The sequence below is a fragment of the Myotis lucifugus genome, unplaced genomic scaffold (assembly GCF_000147115.1).
Source record: "Myotis lucifugus unplaced genomic scaffold, Myoluc2.0 scaffold_1, whole genome shotgun sequence".
Lineage (NCBI taxonomy): Eukaryota > Metazoa > Chordata > Mammalia > Chiroptera > Vespertilionidae > Myotis > Myotis lucifugus.
Genome location: NW_005871049.1, coordinates 22990526 through 23012850, shown reverse-complemented (window position 1 = coordinate 23012850; position 22325 = coordinate 22990526). Strand labels below are relative to the sequence as shown.

Genomic DNA, 22325 nt, shown 5'->3' with positions numbered 1-22325 from the left:
TTAGTGAGGTATCAAATATTTTCCCAGGTCCGTATTCTGTGTTTGTTCTTTTCCAAATGGGCCCTGATTATATCTTTGACTTTGGGAATATTTGATCAAAAAAGAAAACAGTCTATGTTTATTGTGAATGAACCAGCATAGAATATCACCTTGTGAGGGAGAGAGGAAATCCTGGCATTCCATTGTCATAGGGTTGAATGTTCAATTCAATCCAAGAAACAAGTCCTTGAATTAGAACTAATGCACTACCTCTGGTCATGTGCCAGGCACTGTAGTGAATGGTTGACCATGTCGTTTAATTTTTTCAACATTCTATAAGGTAGGTGCTATTTTCATTATACATTTGAGCCACTGTTGAATAAGTTGGAGATTTAGAGAAACCTTGGGTTAAAAATAATGGAAAAAACAGCTGTAAAAAGATAATATTGGGGAGGTGGCTTTCAGGCAGTGCCCCTACTTTTTCCTTTGCATTTTCCCCTTCATTTTTATACTATTGAGAATGACATTAATTACAGATGTATTCTGCTTAAGAGTTAGTCTCTCTTAAAACTTTAAATACCTCTGGAAGGGTTTTGTCCTGGAAGGTGATGCGCTGTTGACCATTGATGTGAGTGAGTAATAAGATGGCTTTCTTTTTGACCTTGCTGGCAGCAGCTATCCTGAGGGATGGACATTGGGTATGGGTGTTGGGGAGGGAAGGTGAGGTAGGTGTATTTCAAGGATGAAACCCTTGGCAATCAGGAAAGGCAGATATGGGTAGAGAATCATTGCTGGGTGCACAGAGCAGAGGGCTGGCTCCTGGTGGCCGAGGTTTAGGACTGAGATGTGCAAGTGCGAATGAGGTGGCAGGATGCCAAGGACAGACACTTCCTATTTCAAAACTGTACTCGGCCAGGCCTACATCCCAGAAAGAGGAAGGAAACTTTCTTCTTCCTTCTCCCCTGCACCCCCTGAGGTCACAGCAGTCAGGTGGCAGTGTTTTATGTTCATTGATATTGCAGTTTATGACTATTTTTAATACTGTTTCTATGAGTAAATGTGCAATGAGCATCAAGCAGCCAATTGAGAAAATAAGCTTGTGAAACATAACTTATTTTAGAAGATGTATGCTAATGAAAGTTATAGGTTATATTTCACAATGAGACTTTTTTTACTTCAGTGACAAATAGCTTCTTTAATGTGTGGGTCATTTCTTCCCTCTGCTCATGCATGCCCTTTGGACAGCTGTTTCCCTTTTTCTTTTCAGGTCCTTGCTGGCATGCAAGGTCCTTCCACTTTAAATAAACAGGTGCTTCTGATATGAATATAAAATAGCTTGGATATTAATAGAAATCTGCACTTACTGTAAAGTTAACAGTGACTGAGTTGTTAGTTTCACGTTTGCATGTTTTCATAGACATCTGGAAATCTTATATATGGAGCACTCAGACCCATTGGTCATATCTTCTCTAAATATACTGCTAATGGCTCAGGATTTAAAAGACTTACTATATAAACTGTTTCCCCCAATGGAGTAAATAAATACCCACGCTGAAAATAAACTACAGATTCTAATAGCCAGGCAGAAGGAGTGTACTTGTCTAAGTGAAACATCTTATGTGTAATTTGGCTTGTCAAACAACATGAAGTAGGATGAAAGCATCTTACTTTAACACGTGCAGCTGGTGTAAGAGTGTCATCCGGGTGCTAATCATTTGGCTCGGCTACCTTCCCTGTCTAATGTTCAGCTTGTCTTCACTAATCAGTGGTAGCTTTCCCCCTACTTCTTTGTTCATTGTAGAAAACAACTCCGTAGAACAGCCGTGGGCAAACTTCGGCCCGCGGGCTGGATCCGGCCCGTTTGAAATGAATAAAACTAAAAAAAAAAAAAGACCGTACCCTTTTATGTAATGATGTTTACTTTGAATTTATATTAGTTCACACAAACACTCCATCCATGCTTTTGTTCCGGCCCTCCGGTCCAGTTTAAGAACCCATTGTGGCCCTCGAGTCAAAAAGTTTGCCCACCCCTGCCATAGAACAAAATTTTCAGGCTTTTATGTATCTCCTTATGTTGGAAATCAACATATCTAGGAGAAAATATTTTTTTCTATTTAACAAATGATAGCATTTGAAGTTGTTTATTTAATTAGCTGGCCATATTCTTTTACTTCATGTTTCTCTAGTGCTTAAGATATTGCTATTGGTATGAACAAGAAGAGTAATGTGTAGAGCTTATTCATTGTTCTGCTAGAGGCCCAGTGGGGTCCCTTTGAGCCCTGGCGCCGCCCCAGGTGCAGCTGGCTGGGGAGGGACCTCGCCCAGTCCCGCCCCTCGCCCAGTCCAGCTCCACTAGCCACCTTCTAATTAATTTCCTTTCAATGTGCATGAATTCATGTACCAGGCCTCTAGTTAGATCATAATGCTCTGTGGCTGGGGTTTACTGTATCAATATAATTCCACCTCCTATAAGAAGCAGCACTAATTCAACTGTTTCTTTGCTCTACAGAGCTCAGAAAAATTAGTTTTAAAGTCATAAATTATTCTTCAGACCTCTTTTTTTTTGTAATTCCTAAGACCTCTTGGTTACAATGTCCAAGATATTTTTGTGACCTAAGTAGAAAATTAAGAAATCACCTCTTTACATTGCTAGGTGTTTCCCACATTTGTTACTAATAATATAGCTTATAGAAAATAAGCGATGGGATTATGATAGCTCAAGATTAAAGCACATTCTTCCTTTCCAGTGTTATGTAGAAACCTCTGGAATCATAATGATGTCAGATATAAAATATTAGGATACTAAATCTCATTGATTCAAGGGAATCAGTTGATTCAGGTTGTTTTCCTGAGCAGGATGCAAGGGTGATTTCTTTCCTGGGTCCTTGTCCAGATGTATTTGAAGAATGAAGGTAGGGACAAAAGGTGGTAGATGAAAAGGGTGGAAATTTATTGGAAGCAAATACAGACTCCCACGTAGGGAGGGAGTCCCAAGGGGGTAAATCCTTAAGCTCTCTTTTGCTAAGATTTATAAAGGCTGTAGTTCTTTGTCACTTCATGCTTTCTTCTAATGGGACCCCTTCCTCACGTTATGATCTTACTAGAGGCCTGGTGTACAGATTCATGCACTGGTTGGGTCCCTTGGCCTGGCCTGCATCCTCTCCCACTCCGGGACACCTCAGAGGATGTCAGAGGCCTGGTGCATGGTTTTGGCCCAATCCCCACAGGCCGAATCCCTGCACCGGGCCTCTAGTATGTATATAAGATCTCTGGTTAATCTCTTCCCACCCTCCCCACTTCCCTCTGAGATTCATCAGTCTGTTCCATGTTTCCATGCCTGTGCGTTGAGCATCTGCTCCCTGGTGGTCAGTGCACGTCATAGCTACCAGTCGAACGGTCAGACACTTAGCATATGTAGCCTTATATATATATAGATTAGAGGCCCAATGCACGAAATTCATGCAAGAGTAGGCCTTTGCAGCTACGGCAGCTGCCTCGATCCCTCCCTCGCAGCCATGGCAGCTGCTTTGATCCCTTCCTTGCAGCAACAGCGGCTGCCTTGATACCTCAGTCGTTCCACTGTTCGGCCATTCGATCAATTTGCATATTACGCTTTTATTATTATAGCCCCTCTTCTAATTGGTCACTCTTTTTGTAGAATTTCAGCTTCAAAGCCCCAAACCCATGTGGTTCTTCCTTCTTTCCTGCTCTCTTATCTTGTAACATTTCTCTACCATTTGTTGGCATTTCTCTATCCTCTGTGAAAGTTTGTTTCCTTTTTCCCCCATACCCTCTGGCTTTTCCTTATCTTTTGTGAATGGATGTCTTCCTCTCCCCTTATCCTGGGCACCATTTTTATTCTCTGTGAATGTATGCCTTCTGGCGGCTCTAAGCCCTCACCTATGCATTCCTAAAATTCCCTAAACCTGCCAATTTTATCCCCAAAATTCCTTTCATCATCCACCAAATCAGGTCTCTCTAAAGTTCAATAATTTGTGTGCACTTCCATGATTTTGCTGTATTCTATACTGCTAATACTATTACATAGTTAATGTTTTTCTTTACATTGACTCAATTTTTGCTTTAATCTACTGAAGAAATAATTTATATTATTAAAATAAATAGAAGGTAACTGCAAAAACATATTACTAACTAGTAACATGAAATGTTTATCTGTGTGTCCTCTAAAAGCATTATACCCACCATGGTTAATACTGTACTCATAGCAGACTTAGGCCTGTCTATGCTAGGTCTTGTGGCCTTGGGCAAGTTACCCAACTTCTCCAAGCCTCTGTATTCACTTGTATATAATGGGGATAATGAGATATTTTTATCTGCCAAGTGCTTAGCACAGTGCCTAACTCAGTTATTACTCAGTAAATGGAAACAATTGTAAGAATGTGTTGTTGAGGTGTTTATTATCTTTATTACTCTTGCTAAAAGAACAATAGGATTTCGGTCAGCACTTCTATTCTGCACCTTGAGAGGGGGCTCAAGATAATGGAACAAATAATAGACAGAAGAGTTAGTGAATTTGATTGTAGCCCTAGCTTCCCACTCGCCAGCTATATGACTTGGTCAACTCGCTTGCCTCTCTAGTGTTTGGTTTCTTTATCAGACAAAGTAGGAGGTTTGGTTTGATTTGATTCCAGGGCATCAAGCTCATAGGCTGCCAGCTGTTTTGAGTGTTTGATTATGGGATATGTGTCATTTCAAATTTGGAGCATTTATAAAAAATCTTTATTTTTGAAAGTATTACATATGTTCATCCCCCCACCCCCACACCCTCTCCCCCATGGAGCATTTTTTTTTGTTTTTCTTTAGCTGGCTATCCAACTAATATGCAGAGCAATTAGAAATTTGGTGTGGCCCTAGCTGCTTTCCTTTTTCATCATGAGTGACTGATGGTGACCAAGGGTCATGTTAGTAAGCCTGGACCAGTTAGTAATTGTATTTGAAGCTGTATGTCATGAATTTCATAATTATGAGCTGTTGAAGTTTAGTCCTAGTAAAATCACATCATAAAACCGAGGCATTTTTGAAGGATTTAGTGACAAAAGGAAAAGATGAATAAACTTGTTTTATACCTTTGACTAACACTTCAATTATATTTAATATGTTTGCCAAGCATGGAGGCACTTGACTCATTATTGACATCAATAAAAAAATATTTGTGAATTTCTAGCTGATGGCCTACAGATAAATAACTTTTATATTCCTGGCCTACCTGACTTGTTTTATACTCTTCAGATCTGAGATTCTACAATGTTATAAATTTCAGTCTCTTCATAAGGTAGACCTGGGTTTGATAGTGATGTTGAAATTATTTAGAATAAAAAATTTTAAAGCCTGTTGTAGCTGCTTTTTTTTTAGATGGATACATATGTAAGTGTGGGTCTATATGTGTATGTTAGTGTACTATGAACTGAACACTGATTTTTTTCATTTAATATATCTTAGAAATTATCTCATTCATATATACCATTCTTATTTTTTTTTCCCCCCATTCTTATTATTTTGAATGACTGCAGAGGAGTCCAGCGAATAGATTATTATAAGTAACCAGTCTCTTTAAGATGGACATTTAGGCTTTTTTTCTAACTTTTGCTATTACCCCCAATAATGCTCTAATGGATGACTTGTACATATGAGATTTTCTGCATATATTAGTGTACCTGTAAGTTAAGTTGCTGGGTCAGAGGATATAGGCATTTGTAATTTTAATTGAAATGGACAATTTGCTCTTCATGAGGGCTAAACCAATATAGGGTGGACAAGAGTAGGGTTACAGTTGTTTTTATGGAAAATTATACAATAATTAAGAAATAATAATACAAGAATAAACTGTGTTTCATGTATTCACAACTGTAAACCTATTTCTGCCAACCCCTGTGTACATTCCCACCAGCAATGTATGAGTGAGCCTGTTTCTGCTCGGCCACTTTCCCCCCGCAAGTATCTCTGTCTTTCCGTATTGCCAAACAATTTGACTGCTACTGTACTACACTGTGGTGTTTCTGGGAAAATGCTGATTAGATGGGTGATCATTGCTATTTGTGCAAATTTCACAAGAGATTGAATCTTACGCTGAAGACTACTTTCTTACCTATTTGTATTTGCTGAATTAAATGGCTGCATTTGTTAAGCATCTTGGAATGCACTTTACATTGCTTCAGAGCACAATTATACCAGTGTAGGAAATCCTCCAATTTGCAAATTATCTCGACTAAAGTCTTCCATGGAGATTCATTCTCATAACATAATGAAACACACTATACACATTACACAAAAGGTTTGGCTGTAAACAGCATTATTTGCACTTTATTTTTCTTAAATTAGAAGGAAAAGACATTACCTATACATACTGTTTTATGTTTTTTAAAAAAAACGAATATTAGTTGATGGATTTGGACTGAAACGTAAGTTATCCTCTTAGTCCTTAATTCATGACCATTTGATTATGTTCATGTGGGCACACACACAGTCTATAGATCTGAGAGTTAAAACTTACATGGTTTTTTTTTAAGAAAATAGAGTGGTTTGTGTTACAGAAAGACATGATGCACTCTCCCACATTTAGGATGACTTACATACATTTAGGAAAATTGTAAAAGATATTCAAAATTATTATTTATTTTTCCTCTGTGGCATATCTGAAAGTCAATTACTGAAGGAACTTAGGTCTTGTTTCTTTTTTTTTAAAATATATTTTTATTGATTTCAGAGAGGAAGGGAGAGAGAGAGAGAAACATCAATAATGAGAGAGAATCATTGATTGGCTGCCTCTTTCACGCCCCACACTGTAACCTGGGCATGTGCCCTTGACTGGAATCGAACCCAGGACCTTTCAGTCCACAGGCCGACACTCTATCCACTGAGCCAACCCAGCTAGGGAGGTCTTATTTCTTTTTTATGCTGACGTGATCTTTTCTAAAATTGACCATTGTTCTAAATAGTTGAGGCTTTTTTTTCCTTTTGGCTTTTATAAAAGAACTGCAGATGTTTGAGAACTTCTTTTTATGAAGTTTTCCTCCTAAATTTGACTTTCAAATATGGTCCTTAACATAGCACTGTACTAATTCACTTACAAGGAAAAATGTTTTCATCATTGACCTATTTGAAAAGCGGTTATAGTGTTGGATATAGTACTTATAGTGAAGATACTAGCTAAATTGTATAGAATAACCTATAATTAAAGAAAATTTCTTGGAGTTATTCAAATAAAAACTAATTAAAAAGTTACTAGGCACTTATCTTTTATGTTTTCCTTTTTAGCACGTGTATTACATTCTAGAGACATTGTCTGCTTATAGCTAGAGACTGTTGAATTTAAAATGGTGCTACCCCCAAGGGAAGCAATTTGTTTTGTTGTTGAGACAGTGGATGAACAAAATGAGGCTTTGTTATGGTACGTACTCCTCTGGGCTCACGCCTGCTCCACAAATCACTGAAGCTCATCCCATGACTGCTCAAACTCAGGGAACAAAATCATTTTCACTGAACCATAGCACCCCCTAGCATCCTAACAACTTACATTTTTAAAATTCAAAAGACTATTTTGTATGCGTATAAAAAGAACCATTAAATCTAATATGATCTAATTGCTCTTATATTCTTATGACTCAGGAAGGACCTTTGAAAGATTCTATAAAAATTATGAGGAATGTGAAGAGGCATCACTCTTTTTTTGCAAATAATCTTTAGATTACTTTTTTGTGTATGGGTCTGGATGCAAATCATAAGCTGTGGCTGGGCCTCTTGTGCCCTCTGTAGAAGCAACAAATAGTGACAGTGTTTCTCCAGCAGTTGCCTTACCATGCTTACTTGTGTGTTACAGGTGCTTCTTCCAGCTGCTGGTTTGTTACAGTTACAGGATGTGAAGAAGACTTGCTGTGAATTTTTGGAATCTCAGCTTCACCCTGTCAACTGCTTAGGAATCCGGGCTTTTGCGGATATGCATGCATGCACAGACCTCCTGAACAAGGCCAACACCTATGCAGGCAAGTCGCATAGACCTCTGCTGAGTTAGAGACCAGGAGGAATCTGGAAAACTTGAATTTTGAAGTGAATCTATAGTGATTTCTGGAAAGTCATGTCCTGTTTCTGGATCTGGACTTTATAAGAAGACATTTAAAATGTTATAATGGTAGCACAGTATAATTGAATCATGTTCATAAAATTCTGAACTTGAAAAGAAAAACACTATAAATTGGTATTGAGCCTAAGTAATAGAATACCTGATTTTATGCAAGTTTTGAATCCCTGTGTATTTGTCTTTCAAATTTTCAAGTTAATAGTCATTGTTTGCATAGGAAATGAAGTCATTTTATCTCTGTGGCTTTTTACACCCTCCTCTTGAATACATGAAGACAGCTTTGTTGCTTAAAAATCTTTAAAGCAATGAAGATCTAGATGCCTTTGGGTGGAGTAGAAAAGTAGATCCAATAAAAACAAAAAACTGGGGAAAAAAGAAAAGAAAACTAGATCCAGCCTGGTCCATGTTGCTCAGTGGTTAAGAGTGTCAGCCCACCTACCAAAGGGTATCGGGTTTGATCCTGGTCAAGGGCACGTATCTGGGTTGTGGGTTCACTTCCCACTGCCTGGTTGGGGCACATGAAGGAAGCAACCAGTCAATGTGTCTCTTTCATGTTGATGTTTCTCTCTCCCCCTCTCTCACTCTTCCTCTCCCCCCCCCCCCCCCACCTCCTACTTTCTCTGAAAAGCAATGGAAAAGACGTCCTCAGGTGAGGATTAACAAGAAAAAAAAGAAAAGAAAAGTAGATCCAACATAGGCAGCCCTCTCCTTAGACCAGTGATGGCGAACCTTTTGAGCTCGGCGTGTCAGCATTTTGAAAAACCTAACTTAGCTCTGGTGCCGTGTCACATATAGAAATTTTTTGATATTTGCAACCATAGTAAAACAAAGACTTATATTTTTGATATTTATTTTATATATTTAAATGCCATTTAACAAAGAAAAATCAACGAAAAAAATGAGTTCGCGTGTCACCTCTGACACGCGTGCCATAGGTTCGCCATCACTGCCTTAGACAGTGGGTTCTAGGATCTTGTGCTGGCATCCTCTCCCTTGGCAGAGGAAGGGCTTGTTGCTGTTGTCGAGGAAGCCATGGCATGGTTGCTATGTAGGACCCTCAGATCCCCCTCTCTGGGGAGGAGAGATTCTTGTTATAGCTTTGGATGTAGCTAAAGAACACAAAAGTAACCAATAATTTATTTTGCTTTGAGTTTATAAACATTTAAATATATATATATATATATATATATATATAGTGATTATTAGGAAGTTTGTATTTTTTTTTAACCATCTTTCTGGAGGATAAACCTTGTGGAAGTTACAGTCCACCATCAGTCCTCTGTATCTGTGAGACCCAATAGGGACAGTTACTATAGGACCTTCCGTAACCATTGCCCCTTAATTAGCTCTGTAACCCCTACTTCTTCCAGCCTTCAAAGGTGAGAGTCCTTCATCTAATCTCTGCTCCATCGTGTTTACTTTGCTGAGTAAGGGACATTTTGACACATGGACCTGGGCAAAGGGTATGTGTGTGGGGGCGTCTGGGGGTGTGTGTATGTGTACGTGCACATGCACATGCAGAGCATTGGAAAGGAGAATTATTCCCAGAACTCCTTTTGCATTTTTCCAAGAAATAATGGTATAAGGTGGTTAGTTGAAAACAAAAAGCCACAGTGCTTCAGTAAAACATAATAGGTCCAATAAATTTGAGCTTTATAGATTTCTGTAGATTGGCCTGACTGCCCTTTAAAAAATTGTTTCAGTAGGAAAATGTGATCTGAGTTCCAGAAAGCTTGTTTACAGATAAACTTTTAGAACACAACCCTTTTGTAAGTTGGGGAATGCCTGTAATGTGTAATGACATTCATGAAATCTGTGGGATGAGGCATTTTAAGAAAAACCAAAGACAAATGAGAATCCACTGATGTGTTTCCATACAACCAATTCTCTTCTTCAGCTAAATAGAAAATATTTCTTCTAAATTCATAAGATCCATCAACTACTAGACACAATGTGCCTGTTTTCAGTGATTTGTATCAGGTAAACCAAGGAAGCATATGTATTTTTCGATAATTTTTCTGCATAAAGTAATCACTATTTAACATTGTATCTTCCTTGGGCTGCTAGTTGTCTCCAAAGTGCTTGATAAACATTACTGACTCTGAAGAGATGGGTAGGGAAAGAGTGAATAAAGCAGGATTGATGCAAAAGATGTCCAGACGCGCTTTACATGATGTACTTACTAGATCGCATAGTTTTACTCTGTCAGAAGGAACTCATTTACTCTGCTTTCAGGAAACAGATTTTGTTAATTCTTTCTTTTATTTAAAAATCTTAACTTTGTTACAGTATGCTATAAAAGATGAACAGTTTTCCATCAATATTAGAACACCTCCATATCTTAGTGTCTAGAGTCCTTCTTTGCAATTATGCCAAGGATTTTTTGTGGAAAAATTATTGTCACTTTCAGCTAAATTATAAAGAAAAATTGGATTTTCATTTTGAATGCACTCTTTTCAATCAAAGTCTAGTCTTAGAGGATGTACTGCTATTAAACCATACTCCTGAGTCTTGTGTGTGTGTGTGTGTGTTTATGTGTGTGTGTGTGTGTGTGTGTGTGTGTGTGTGTGTGTGTGTGTGTAAGTGTAAGGAATAATGTATTTAAGTGCCGGCAGCCTGAGAAGATGGGGACTCTTGTCCCAATGACCATCTTAACATCTCAATGCAGGCAGAGGTTTATAAGGAGGGAGAGAGAAAACAGGACAGAGAGATGAAGGGGGGAGGGTTGAAAAGTTCTCTGCATGCAGACCAGCACAGTCTGTTCGGATAAGGAATGACGCGAAACTGGTCAAGCAGTGGTCTGGTGTGCATCATGGTTTTACGGTTGAAGGTCAGCAAATCTCCCAGAGCTGGAATGCCTGAAGGTCAGAGTCTGTATCTTTTGAAGTTAGGTCCTAGAATTCAGTTTTTACAAAAGGATTTGACTCGGGAACAGGCCAGGCGGAGGAAATGCACCTGGGCAAGGGGTGGGGAAAGGGCACAGAGTCTCCGTGCCCTCTCGGGGTGCACCCACATCTCCACATGTTCACCAGGTAGGAAGCTGCTCCAGAGTCTTAAATTTGCTTGAATTTCTTAAGTTTACAAGCAATATTTTATAATATGACTTATTATGAAAAGCTACAACACATAACAAATAGAGTAATACTCTTTATCCAATTTTAAGAGTTGTCAACTCACGGACAGTCTTCCCTCTACACCCTTCTGTACGTACTGGGGAGGTGGGTCAAAGGGTACCACCTCCAGACCACTGTTCTTTCACTGTCACCATCCTGGGCTCTGCACTGGCTGGCTGGTTTCCAGTCTGCAGCATTCTCTCTGCAGCCTGTTTCCTCTCTAGGCCTCCAGGCATACTTGCCCTTGACGCTTAGATTGCCTTTGCCCCCTGTACTTGATTTCCCCTGCCCTCAGCAAATTCCACATCTGTACCGTTGGCTCCCTTGCCCCTTTCCTAGTTCCTTGTGACCACCGTCTTTCCTCCACAAACATACTTGCCACCTTAGACCACAGTTCCAGGGCACAAAGGGCCTGGTTGGGATTTGGAATTCCAAGGTCTCATCTTCTGTGCTGACCGTATTCCTCCCTTCTCCCGGGCTTGTGTTTCTTCATAAACCTGTGCTCAGCTATCTCTTAGCTGCTCAGCTGAGACCCAATGGTCAGTCATTTCTTAGCTACCCTCTTTATGTACCTGGCATTATCCAAACGGCTGTGGGTGATAACAGGACCAATAAAATTTAACCTCTGCTTACAAGGAGTTTATAGGCCAGTTAATAGTCAACTCACACCTACATTTAGTATATTCAGATTGTGCCCTATTTTCTGTAAAAGCAGTTCTCATAACATTTTCTTCTGCAATCAATTTACTTCAGTCGTGTGCCACCTTTCCATAATGTAGTCTAGGAACCACTGCGTGGGGTAAACACCTGTCAAAACAAGCTCATGCATTTGAAAGCTGCCCTCTATGTTGAAAGAGTGGTTTTAATAACAGCCTTACTGCTCTTGATGGTGTGATATGCATACCAAAGAATAGGTGCTGATTATTCAAGGGTCTATTGTAACATTAATTGATTGACACAGAAGATTCTTTGGAGAACTGAAAGCATTTGATATATAGCACTTCTAGATTGAATTCGTGTAGACTTGAATGACACTTCTTAAAAGGATTAATCATTTTTATATTCTCTCATTCATTATGGCCCTCATTTATGCCCTAGCAAACCACAGGTATTCTTTTAAAAAAAATATACATTTTATTGATTTTTTACAGAGAGGAAGGGAGAAGAAGATGGATAGAGAGTTATAAACATCAATGTGCTTCCTGCACACTCCCTACTGGGGATGTGCCCGCAACCAAGGTACATGCCCTTGACCGGAATCGAACCTGGGACCCTTCAGTCCGCAGGCCGACGCTCTATCCACTGAGCCGAACCAGTCAGGGCCACATGCATTCTTTCTGCTCTTCTTTGTTGACAGTTTTTCTAGCTGAGATGAGTGAGCTGTGTTCAGGTTTCATCAAAACTGTCTGTGTTAATGGAACTGCTGGAGATATAGAAATGCATTTTTTTCCTAGAAACTAATAGTATTCAGAATCAAAGAATTATAGTGTGTTAGCTCTTGTAGGGAACCTTAGCATTTATCTAGTCTAACACTTTCATTTTATTAATTAGGAAAATGAAGACTAGAGATATCTTTATTTCCCCCAAACACTTTGTCTTTCAGAGGTGAGCCGTTTGTGGATCTAAAATACTGTTGTTTTCCATGCACTTACCCTTGCTTCTCAGATGAGAGTCTAGATGGGGTGTAGAGGGATTAAAGAATCCCACGCGGCATTTAATTTTGATAAAAAGGGTGCTTAGAAATCAGAGTATTTGTACCTTATCACTGCGTATATACAAAACAAAATAAGCAAAACTTTGGACTTTTGTTGAATTCATTGACTTAATTTGGGATGAGGGACCTGACTTGGTGTGATAAATCCTAGGGATTGTCTTTCATTTCTTTCTTTTTTTTTTTATCCTCACTAGAGGATATTTTTTCCATTGATCTTTAGAGAGTGGAAGGGAGAGAGGGAAGGAGAGAGAGAGAGAGAGAGAGAGAGAGAGAGAGGCAGGCATCAACATGAGAGAGACGCATTGACTGGTTGCCTCCCACAAGTGCCCTTGATGGATATCAAACCCGAGATCCTTCCACTGAGCAAAACTGGCCAGGGCTGTCTTTCATTTCTTGATAAGCTTATCTTATTTTCAGAAGGGACGCAAACAGCAACATTCAACAGCTATAGAGAATAAAGAGAAGCCTTCTATTCTATATAAGGAAGAATTCTATATAATAGAAGAAAGCCTTCTATATAAGGAAGAATACACACACATATATATACTATACTATGTATACTATATATACACACACACATATATATATAATGTATGCACTACATATATATTTAATGCATTTTGCATATTTATGGCATAGTCTATGCCACTGGGAATTATGTCCTTTTGCAATTACGGGATTTGTTCAGAGAGATGGAATTGATTATTGAATGGTAGTATAACTAGGTTGGCTTTACTCAGTGACAGTGGTAAACCATTAAAGGAAAATTACTAGTGTCATCGTGAAAGCTCTGTGCTAGAAACAGAATAATCTGTCAACTTGTGAGTGAAAGGAGTGGAAACAATAGATGAGGTTGGTAACAGAACTAGTGTAATGAAGATAGGAGGTGGCTGAAGCAAGATTGTGGATATGGGAACTAACCCTGGATATAAGTAGAGGAAGAAGCCTAAATGCTGAGATGACTTGCTCTTTAGCATTACATTTTAAGTAAATGCTTTGTTAGGTACATTTTAGTTTGTGTGTATGTATTGCCAGTATACAATAGCTGCTAATTTTGACTGTACCTTACTGAGGTATAGTAAGCTGAATAAAAACTCATTTAGTAAAAGGAAAGAATTTCTTATCTTGACTTTGTGACTTCTATTGGCCAAACCAATCCAAAGATGTTAAGGTTTTAGTTGATAGTGTATTCAACAGAAATCGATAATGTAATTGTGTCCCGAAAGGTGTAAAATGATTGTCACATGTTGTGCTGCCCAGATCAGACCATATCTATGAAATCGAGTTCATTTTCAGGTTACATGTTTTGAGAGCGATGGATGAACTGAATCCCAGGGGAAGCCTCAGAGTCTTTAACAGGGCTGTTGAAAGGCATCTCTCTCCTGGAGGCAGTTAGTGATGACTGAGGATGTGACTACTACTTTAAATGCAAAGACAGCATTGCAAAACTCCAAGGAACAAAAAATGAAGGACCTATAACACCACAAAAGGCTCACTGCAGTCTTCCAGTAACTGAACCCAAAGACATGGAGATCTATGATTTACCCATTAAGAATTCAAAATAGCTATTTACGGAAACTTAAGGAGCTCCAAGAAAACACAGAAAGACAATTCAACAAAATTAGGAAAACAGTATATGACAAAAGGACAAGTTTACCAAACAGAAATTCTGGAGTTGAAGAATTCAGTGAATGAAATAAAAACTACACTAGGGAGCATCAGTGACAGATTGGATCAAGCAGAATCAGCTAGATTGAAGACAGGAACTTTGAAACTCCAGTCAGAGGAGAACAAAGAAAAAACATTGGCAATTAGTAAGAAAGCCTTTGATACCTATGGGATACCAAAAGGACCAATTTGTGAATCATTTGAGTTCTAGAAGTAGAAGGCTATTGAAAGAAAGCTATTGAAAGAAAAATGGTTGACAGCTTCCCAAATCTGGGAAGAGGTTTGGATATTCAAATTCATGGAGCTCATAAGTCACCAATAAAATTTCTTATTTTGCATGTGGATATCGAGTTTTCCCAGCATCATTTGTTGAAGAGACTATTCATTTCCCATTGAGGGGGGTTGGCACCCAAGTTGAGATCATTTGCCTTGAGGAAGAACAGTTTTGTTTCGTTTTCATTATTGGATTAGGTTAAGAAAAACCCCTTCTTTTTTAAACAGTTTGAAAGTATGATAATGGAATATTGGTGTTAATAGATTTTCTTTTTAACCTCCAAACAGAGCAACATTTTGCAGATGTTGTACTTAGTGAAGAATTTCTCAATCTCGGCATTGAACAAGTGTGCAGCTTAATCTCAAGCGACAAACTGACCATATCCTCAGAAGAGAAGGTAAGTATATATGTTTTCCCCCGGTGTATAGTGATGTAGTATTTTTCTTTTCCTTATTCACTTTGGTAACTGTGATCCTGTATGTGTAGTGCCAGCCAGTGATCTTTGATCTGAAAGTTAAGAAATTTGTTGATTGTCTGTGTAAATTACTCTGTTTCTTCGCCCTTAGGAGATGTTGAAAACTGTTAGGCATTAGAGTTTTGTACTTGACCTCTATGGGAAGGACTTGCACACATTAAACTGTCTGAAACAAGTGCCTTTTGGGAACTGGGTTTCTTCCCACACCTAGAGGCCTATAAGAATTATGATCTAAAGGCAGTATTTCTCAAACCAAAGTAATTGTACCATCATGTACGTTGGAAGAAGTTACCCTGGGTGGCAAGGTTTAGCTGCTTTCAGACTGAACATCCTTGATTGTCCTCTTCACTTAGAGTGGCCCCCTGTCACTTACATCCCAGCCCTACCAGGGCTCCTCCCGTCCAGAGCACCGTGCAGTGCTTCATCTGCTTGTAGCCTCTGTCTCTCCACATTTTGGGTTGTTTTTGTCAGCCACCTGCACCGTTTTTAGGGGTGGTGGGAGCTGCTTCTCCCAGTGGTTTTTCTCTTTGGGTAGGTTTTGTAGCCCAGGGGAATCAGGGCACCAAAGTTTGTGAACATACTATGTTTGGAGGAAGTAAAACTGGAACTTTTTCTTCGTGTACTTTGCATCTAAAGTTGTGTAAACTTTCGTTCTATTCCTCATACCAGAAACTGTTATAGAGTCTTAGGTACAAGAAGATGAACAAAATAGAATTCTTGGCTCATAGATTAGAGGGACAACCAGTGGGGTAAATGAATACAGAATGCTGTAGAGCAAGCATGTCAAACTCAAAGGCTAACATGGGCCAAATAAACAAGGTTTAAGTTTATGTGGGTCACAAAAAAAAAAAAGCTTCAATTTTCATAGAAATGTAGGTTTATTTCAATAGAGACATGCTGAATACAAAGGGCTGAAATATGAGTAATCGTTAACATAAAATAACATAATATTTTAATAAAAATTAATATTCTTTCTTGAACATGAACTTACCAGACACTGAATAACTGCACAAATGAATAAGCGTAATGCAAATAAACCTATTTTTCTTGTTCTCTGAAAGCAAAATATTTCCTGTTGTGCACACCAAGCAAGTCAGTACAAGACTAATGATGTGGCAATCAGCTGCTAAAATATTCGCTGCCAGAATTAGTGGAGAGAAATGGTGCACCTCTCTGTAAGGCGCATAAGGGAAATGAATGCAACACAATTGTAGTAATCAGTCATTAGCGAATGTTGTAGTTCTTTATTAATAATTATGTATAACAGGATATTGTAAAAACTAAGTTATGAAATTTTTATTAAAACGTTTCTTACATTCCATTATATTTGGCTGGGGCGTGAGTTTGACATGCTTGCTGTAGAGGGTACTATAGGAGCATTTAATTATTCCTTTAATGGTGATGGTAGTGAGAGTTCAGCTTGGTCCAGATATATGATTCAAGTTTTTAAAAATGAGTTTGAGTTTGCCATGGAAATGAGGATGGGTGGGAAGGGGAAGGACATTCCAGGTAGAGAGAACAGAACATGTAGGTGTAAAGAGGTGTGAACGAATAATTTCATGTAGTTGGTTCAGTAGGATTAGAGTTTAGAATATGTTTGGCCGAATGGTAGGAGATAAGATGGGAACATGACATAATAAAATGTCTTCTCAGCCATATTAAAGAAAATTGACTTCAACCTAGTGATGCAGAATCTCTAAAAAGTTTAAGCACTAGGAGAATACTTGCATTAGAGAAATGAAGGCTCTTGTGGTTTTCTGTTGCTGCATCACAAGCCACTCTAAAATATAGTGACATAGAACAATAACCGTCTTACTTTGCTTACAATTCCGTGGGCAGAATTCATGCAGGGCATATAGGGACAGCTTGTCCCTGCTCTACAGTGTCAGGGGCTTCAGATGTCTGGCATGGTTCTGCTGGAGCCATATATCTGGGGCTGTAGCCTTTCTGCACATTGCATCCTGTGTCTGGAATAGCCAAGATGCTCCTTCACTCATTTGTCTGGTTTAGTAAATATCAAATGAAAGGTACTAACTAAATATATAAAAGTACTATTAAAGTACTTATTAAATTAAAAGCAGACCTACCACTTGATCCAGCAATCCCATTTCTGGTTATATAGCCAAAGAAAATGAAAGCAGGGTCTCAAAGAGGTATTTGCACTCCCATGTTCATTGTAGCCTATGCACAATAGCCAAGATAATGGAAACAACTTAGTGTCCATCAACAGATGAATGGATAAAGAAGATATGGTGTGTATATACAATGAAGTATTGTTTAACCCTGAGAAAAAAGGAACTGCTACCTTTTGTGACAACATGGATGGACCTTGAGAGTGTTATAACACGAAGTGAAATAAGTCACACAGAAAGACAAATACTGTATAATATCACTTGTGCTGTATGTGGAATCTAAATAAGTTGAACTCTGAAACAGTAGAGTGAAGGTTACAAGGGGTTGGGTGGAAGGGTAAATAGGAAGATGTTCGTTAAAGTATACAAACTTCTAGTTATAAAAAGATGAATAAATTCTGGGGATATAATATGTAGCATGGTGATTATAGTTAACTGTATTGATTATATGCTTGAAAGTTGCTAAAAGCAAATCTTAAATGTCCTCACCACAAAAAAGAAATGGTAATTGTGTGATATGATGGAAGTATTAGCAAAAGCTACGGCAATATATAAATCATTTTGCAATATATAAATATATTAAATCAATACCTTAAGATTGTATACTTTAAACTTCACAATGTTATCTATCAATTACATCTGATTAATTTCAGAAAAAATAAAGTTATTTGCTAAACAACAAATAAAAAAAGGAAAGAATTTGAGTGACTGGCTTTTTAAGTATCACAAGTCAGGATTTTGGGGAAAAAATGAGCCATGGGTTAAACTTGGATCATAAGCAAAAGTTGTGTTATGAAATGTAGTCTTATATTTTATTCAGTTGCCTTCGTACATAACTCATTACTTATTTCCCTTTTCCCCATATTTTCCACAAGGTATTTGAAGCAGTAATAGCTTGGGTAAACCATGACAAGGATGTAAGGCAAGAATTTATGGCTCGGCTGATGGAACATGTACGGTTACCTTTGCTCCCTCGGGAATATTTAGTTCAGGTAAAAGCATTTGCAAAACACATGAATACACGTGGCACCGTGTCACTGGGCTGACTGCATGTAGATCCCTGTTACAAAATGGTGCGAGTGGGGCGAAGGACAGAGGGCAGTCAGGGCACATGCAGTCCTTGGTCTGCTCTCTCTCAGGCCATCCCCATTCTTGTCCATTTGTTTGCCCTCTCTCTAAGTGGGTAAGCAAGTACTAGAGCTTATCCAGGTGGTGTTTGTGGGCATTTACTTACATATGTAAATAAACACCTATGGCTCTGCCCTGCTGCTCTGCATCTTGTTTGCTTTCCTTTGATAGCTTCTTCTAATTGCTGTGCAGAAATGGAATTCGACACTCTATACCAGGGGTGGGCAAACTTTTTGACTCGGGGGCCACAATGGGTTCTTAAACTGGACCGGAGGGCCGGAACAAAAGCATGGATGGAGTGTTTGTGTGAACTAATATAAATTCAAAGTAAACATCATTACATAAAAGGGTATGGTCTTTTTTTTTTTTAGTTTTATTCATTTCAAACGGGCCGGATCCGGCCCGCGGGCTGTAGTTTGCCCACGGCTGCTCTATACCGATACTGTTAAATTCTACTTTGTAATTTCACAGTGGCATGCCTTTGATTTCTATCTTTATTTCTAAGCTGAGAAAAACCAGGTTATTTGAAATAAATAGGTATAAATGGGTCTTTAGTAGTCTCTAAACAAATTTTAAGTTTACTTCTTTATTGTTGGCATCCTACTAGGTACATTTCCACGTTTTTATAATTGAACCCATCTGAAGAAGCATTTTTTTTTCATTAAGAGATGAGATTTGAGCATTTTAGGGTTTCTTAGAGCCTCATTATTTTTTGTGATCTGTGAAATCATTGGTACTCTGCTGTTAAGAAAATGAACAGAAAAAACCTGTTCTGCATTTGAGGCCAGGGATAACAAGGACAAGACTTACTTGTGGTGTAGGCCCATTGTTATAAAGTATTTTGAATATCTTTTCTGACTACCTGCCGTCTTGAGTTTGAAAAAGGTTGTCTTTAATTTATTAATATTGCCTACCCCTCCTGAAGGACTCATCTAAATTATTTTTTCTTGTTTTTGGTACTATGTGGCTTGATGTTTAAAGATAAGAAATAGGTGGATATAACATTATCTAAAGATTATTCTATAGCTGATATTGACATATAATTTTCATTACAGTTCTTTATTACTTATATATGTTTTTCTCTGCAGACTAGATACTTGAGCAATTTTTGGCTTCATTTATTTCTCTCAGTGATATTCTAACTGTAACTTTTAGACTGAATTAGAGAGGATAGTTACTTCCTTTTTTCCTCTTCTTTACTATTGTTTCTTTGGCAGTTTTATTATGAAATAGCTGTCCCCTCATGGGGTTGTGTGATTTTTTCTCACAGAGGGTGGAAGAGGAAGCACTGGTCAAGAATAGCAGTGCTTGCAAAGATTACCTCATTGAAGCCATGAAGTATCATTTGCTGCCAACAGAGCAGCGTATATTAATGAAGAGTGTCCGGACCCGGCTGAGGACACCCATGAACCTTCCCAAAGTAGGATCTATTGTTTACACTTGTTATTATTTCATCTAAAAGGCTTAGTGAGGTGTTAATATTTTTACTCATCTGGATTTCCATGCTTTATTGTTTTAGTTTCCCTGCAACAGACAATGTACCTAGGAATTCATTTCTGTGTATATAATTCAACTTCTCTATTAATTTTGTCTCTGGAGGTTGGGGATTGCGGTTCATTTAATTTTTATAAGCTGCATGATGTCACTCTTCTGGAATAGACCGCAGCTGGGTTTTGTCTCTGTAGAGTTTTATTATCTCTAGTTATAGTAGAAAGGAAAATCAGGCTAGATCGAAATTCTCTGTAAGCTACGTGGGGTGGATAATAACTGAAAACCAAGTGATTTCACAGAATTACATATTAGAAGTAAAGATGATAAAACAGCTTGCTTAGTTTCATTTCCATCCTATTCTCTGTTGTATACTATTTGATGGTTCATCCACACATCATATGTTGCCATTTCAGTGTAGATTTCCCATATGATTTTCCAGATTTCCAGTGTTCATGTTTTCCTATGTGAAAGTTTCATACTCTACTTTCATATTTTAATTGAAGCCATTCGTGTTTTACTGTTTTAAATCTCCTTATGAAATAACCCATCATTTCTGTCTCTCTGGTTGTAATTCCTTCTCTCTTTGCCTCTTTTTGGTACTAGAAGACCAACACTCTAAGCACCATTTTGTGTATGGTCTAATCAGAATGATCCATGATATCATGCTTTTATTTATGTATTTATTTTTAGCTCTTGTGTGTGTTTGGGGCAATGACGAATGAAGAAATAAGAATTAATCTGTTACCCATTGTTTTTTTACCTCATCTTTAGTTATTACTCTATCCTTTCCATTAAAGTATGTCCTTTAAATTATTTCACTTTAATGTTTTGTTTAGTGTTTTTTCAAGTTTTTACTTTTGGAATCTACATTTTTAATTGCTTCAAATTTATATCAGTATGGTATTGTTTTTTCTGTTTTCCCAGTGTTAACAACAGTTCTCAATTTAGAAGTAACAGCATATTTTGCCAGTGTGCTATTTACTTTTTCTATATCATTAGTAAATATTTTAATTTAGAATGGACCTAACACTCTGCTTGGTGACACCTCATTAGAAATAGCCACTCACTGACATAGTCCATTTATAGAACATTTCAGTCCATATGATTATGTTTATTATCTAAGCCAAAAAGAAGTGATTTGGCATATAATGTCTGATGAGATTCAGGGTGAAATAGATTCTAATTTGGCATGATTTTTTTAAACATCTCTCTGTGTGTTAGTCATCATTTTGTTGGAACCTAGAAGTTTGAATGCTTTTCTCAAAATATTCTAAATTTTACTGACAATTATTATCACTTTAAAGGTATTTACAAGGCATTCACTTCCTACCATTTTGAAAATTGGTATTTGCCTTTTTTAAATTTTCTGATCTCTCCTCAGTTCTCCAAGATTTTTCAAAAATAATTGTAAGTGGCTCAGTAAGTACATTAGCTAGTTCCCTTAACACCTTAGTATGCATGCCATCTGGGTCTGCTGATTTAATAAATGTTTACATTTTCCAAATACCCTTTTACTTGCTTTTATAATTAGCCATCTATATAAGTCTTCATTACTTCATATTTGTCCATATTATTTGTCAGTTTTTGCTCTTAAAAAATAGATTTATAGATTTATAAAAAGTATTCATAGTGTTGGCTCATTTAAATGACCTTTTTTTTTAAATGCTAGCCTTTCCAGCTTCCTTCTAAATCGTTTGCTTTATCTTTAATACTTTTTAAACAGTTCATCTTTGTAAAAGATCTCTTCTTAACTTGTATATTCTCTCTAATGGAATCTTTAGCTTATCTATCATTAGCTGTGCTGCAGAGATTTTGGGGGTGAAAACTAATTCTTTTTTAAATTCTGAAATAAACATGTCACTTTTGAAACCTTCTAAAGTTTTTGGCAAAATCCCATCATGTATTTTATTTTCTCCTTTGTAGAGTGGTGATCATCTGTTAAGTTGACATTGTTTCTGAGCTTCTCTAGTTGTAGCTTTGGAGTGGCCCTTCCAATATTATACCTTTGGGTTTCTCAGTTCTTAGCTTTTATTTTGTGGTGGTTATGCTGATCAATGGAGGTTCTCTTTTATTCTGCTTCTCAGGGTGGCTAGGGAGGAGGAGCAGCAGCAGTGGCAGAAAACAGTGAGCTACACTATTGCTGTGACTTTGTACTTGCATGATCTGTCTCAAAATTTATTTACCTACACATATTTTTGAAAAGGTGCTTGTGTTAGATGCTCTTTCAACAGCACTATTTATCATTATAGAGTGATT

General features: G+C 37.8%; 1 protein-coding gene across 5 annotated transcripts in view; it reads left to right on the top strand.

Annotated features, from left to right (window-relative positions):
- The window catches only part of KLHL2 (kelch like family member 2), a 72464-nt gene that overhangs the window by 26525 nt on the left and 23614 nt on the right, over nucleotides 1–22325 (top strand). For all 5 annotated transcript variants that reach the window (XM_023755276.1, XM_023755271.1, XM_006081822.3 and 2 more), the window contains 4 exons: nucleotides 7817–7979; nucleotides 15131–15240; nucleotides 18326–18442; nucleotides 19849–19998. In XM_023755276.1, the coding sequence (XP_023611044.1) occupies nucleotides 7817–7979; nucleotides 15131–15240; nucleotides 18326–18442; nucleotides 19849–19998 (540 nt within the window). The remainder of the gene's footprint in view (nucleotides 1–7816; nucleotides 7980–15130; nucleotides 15241–18325; nucleotides 18443–19848; nucleotides 19999–22325) is intronic.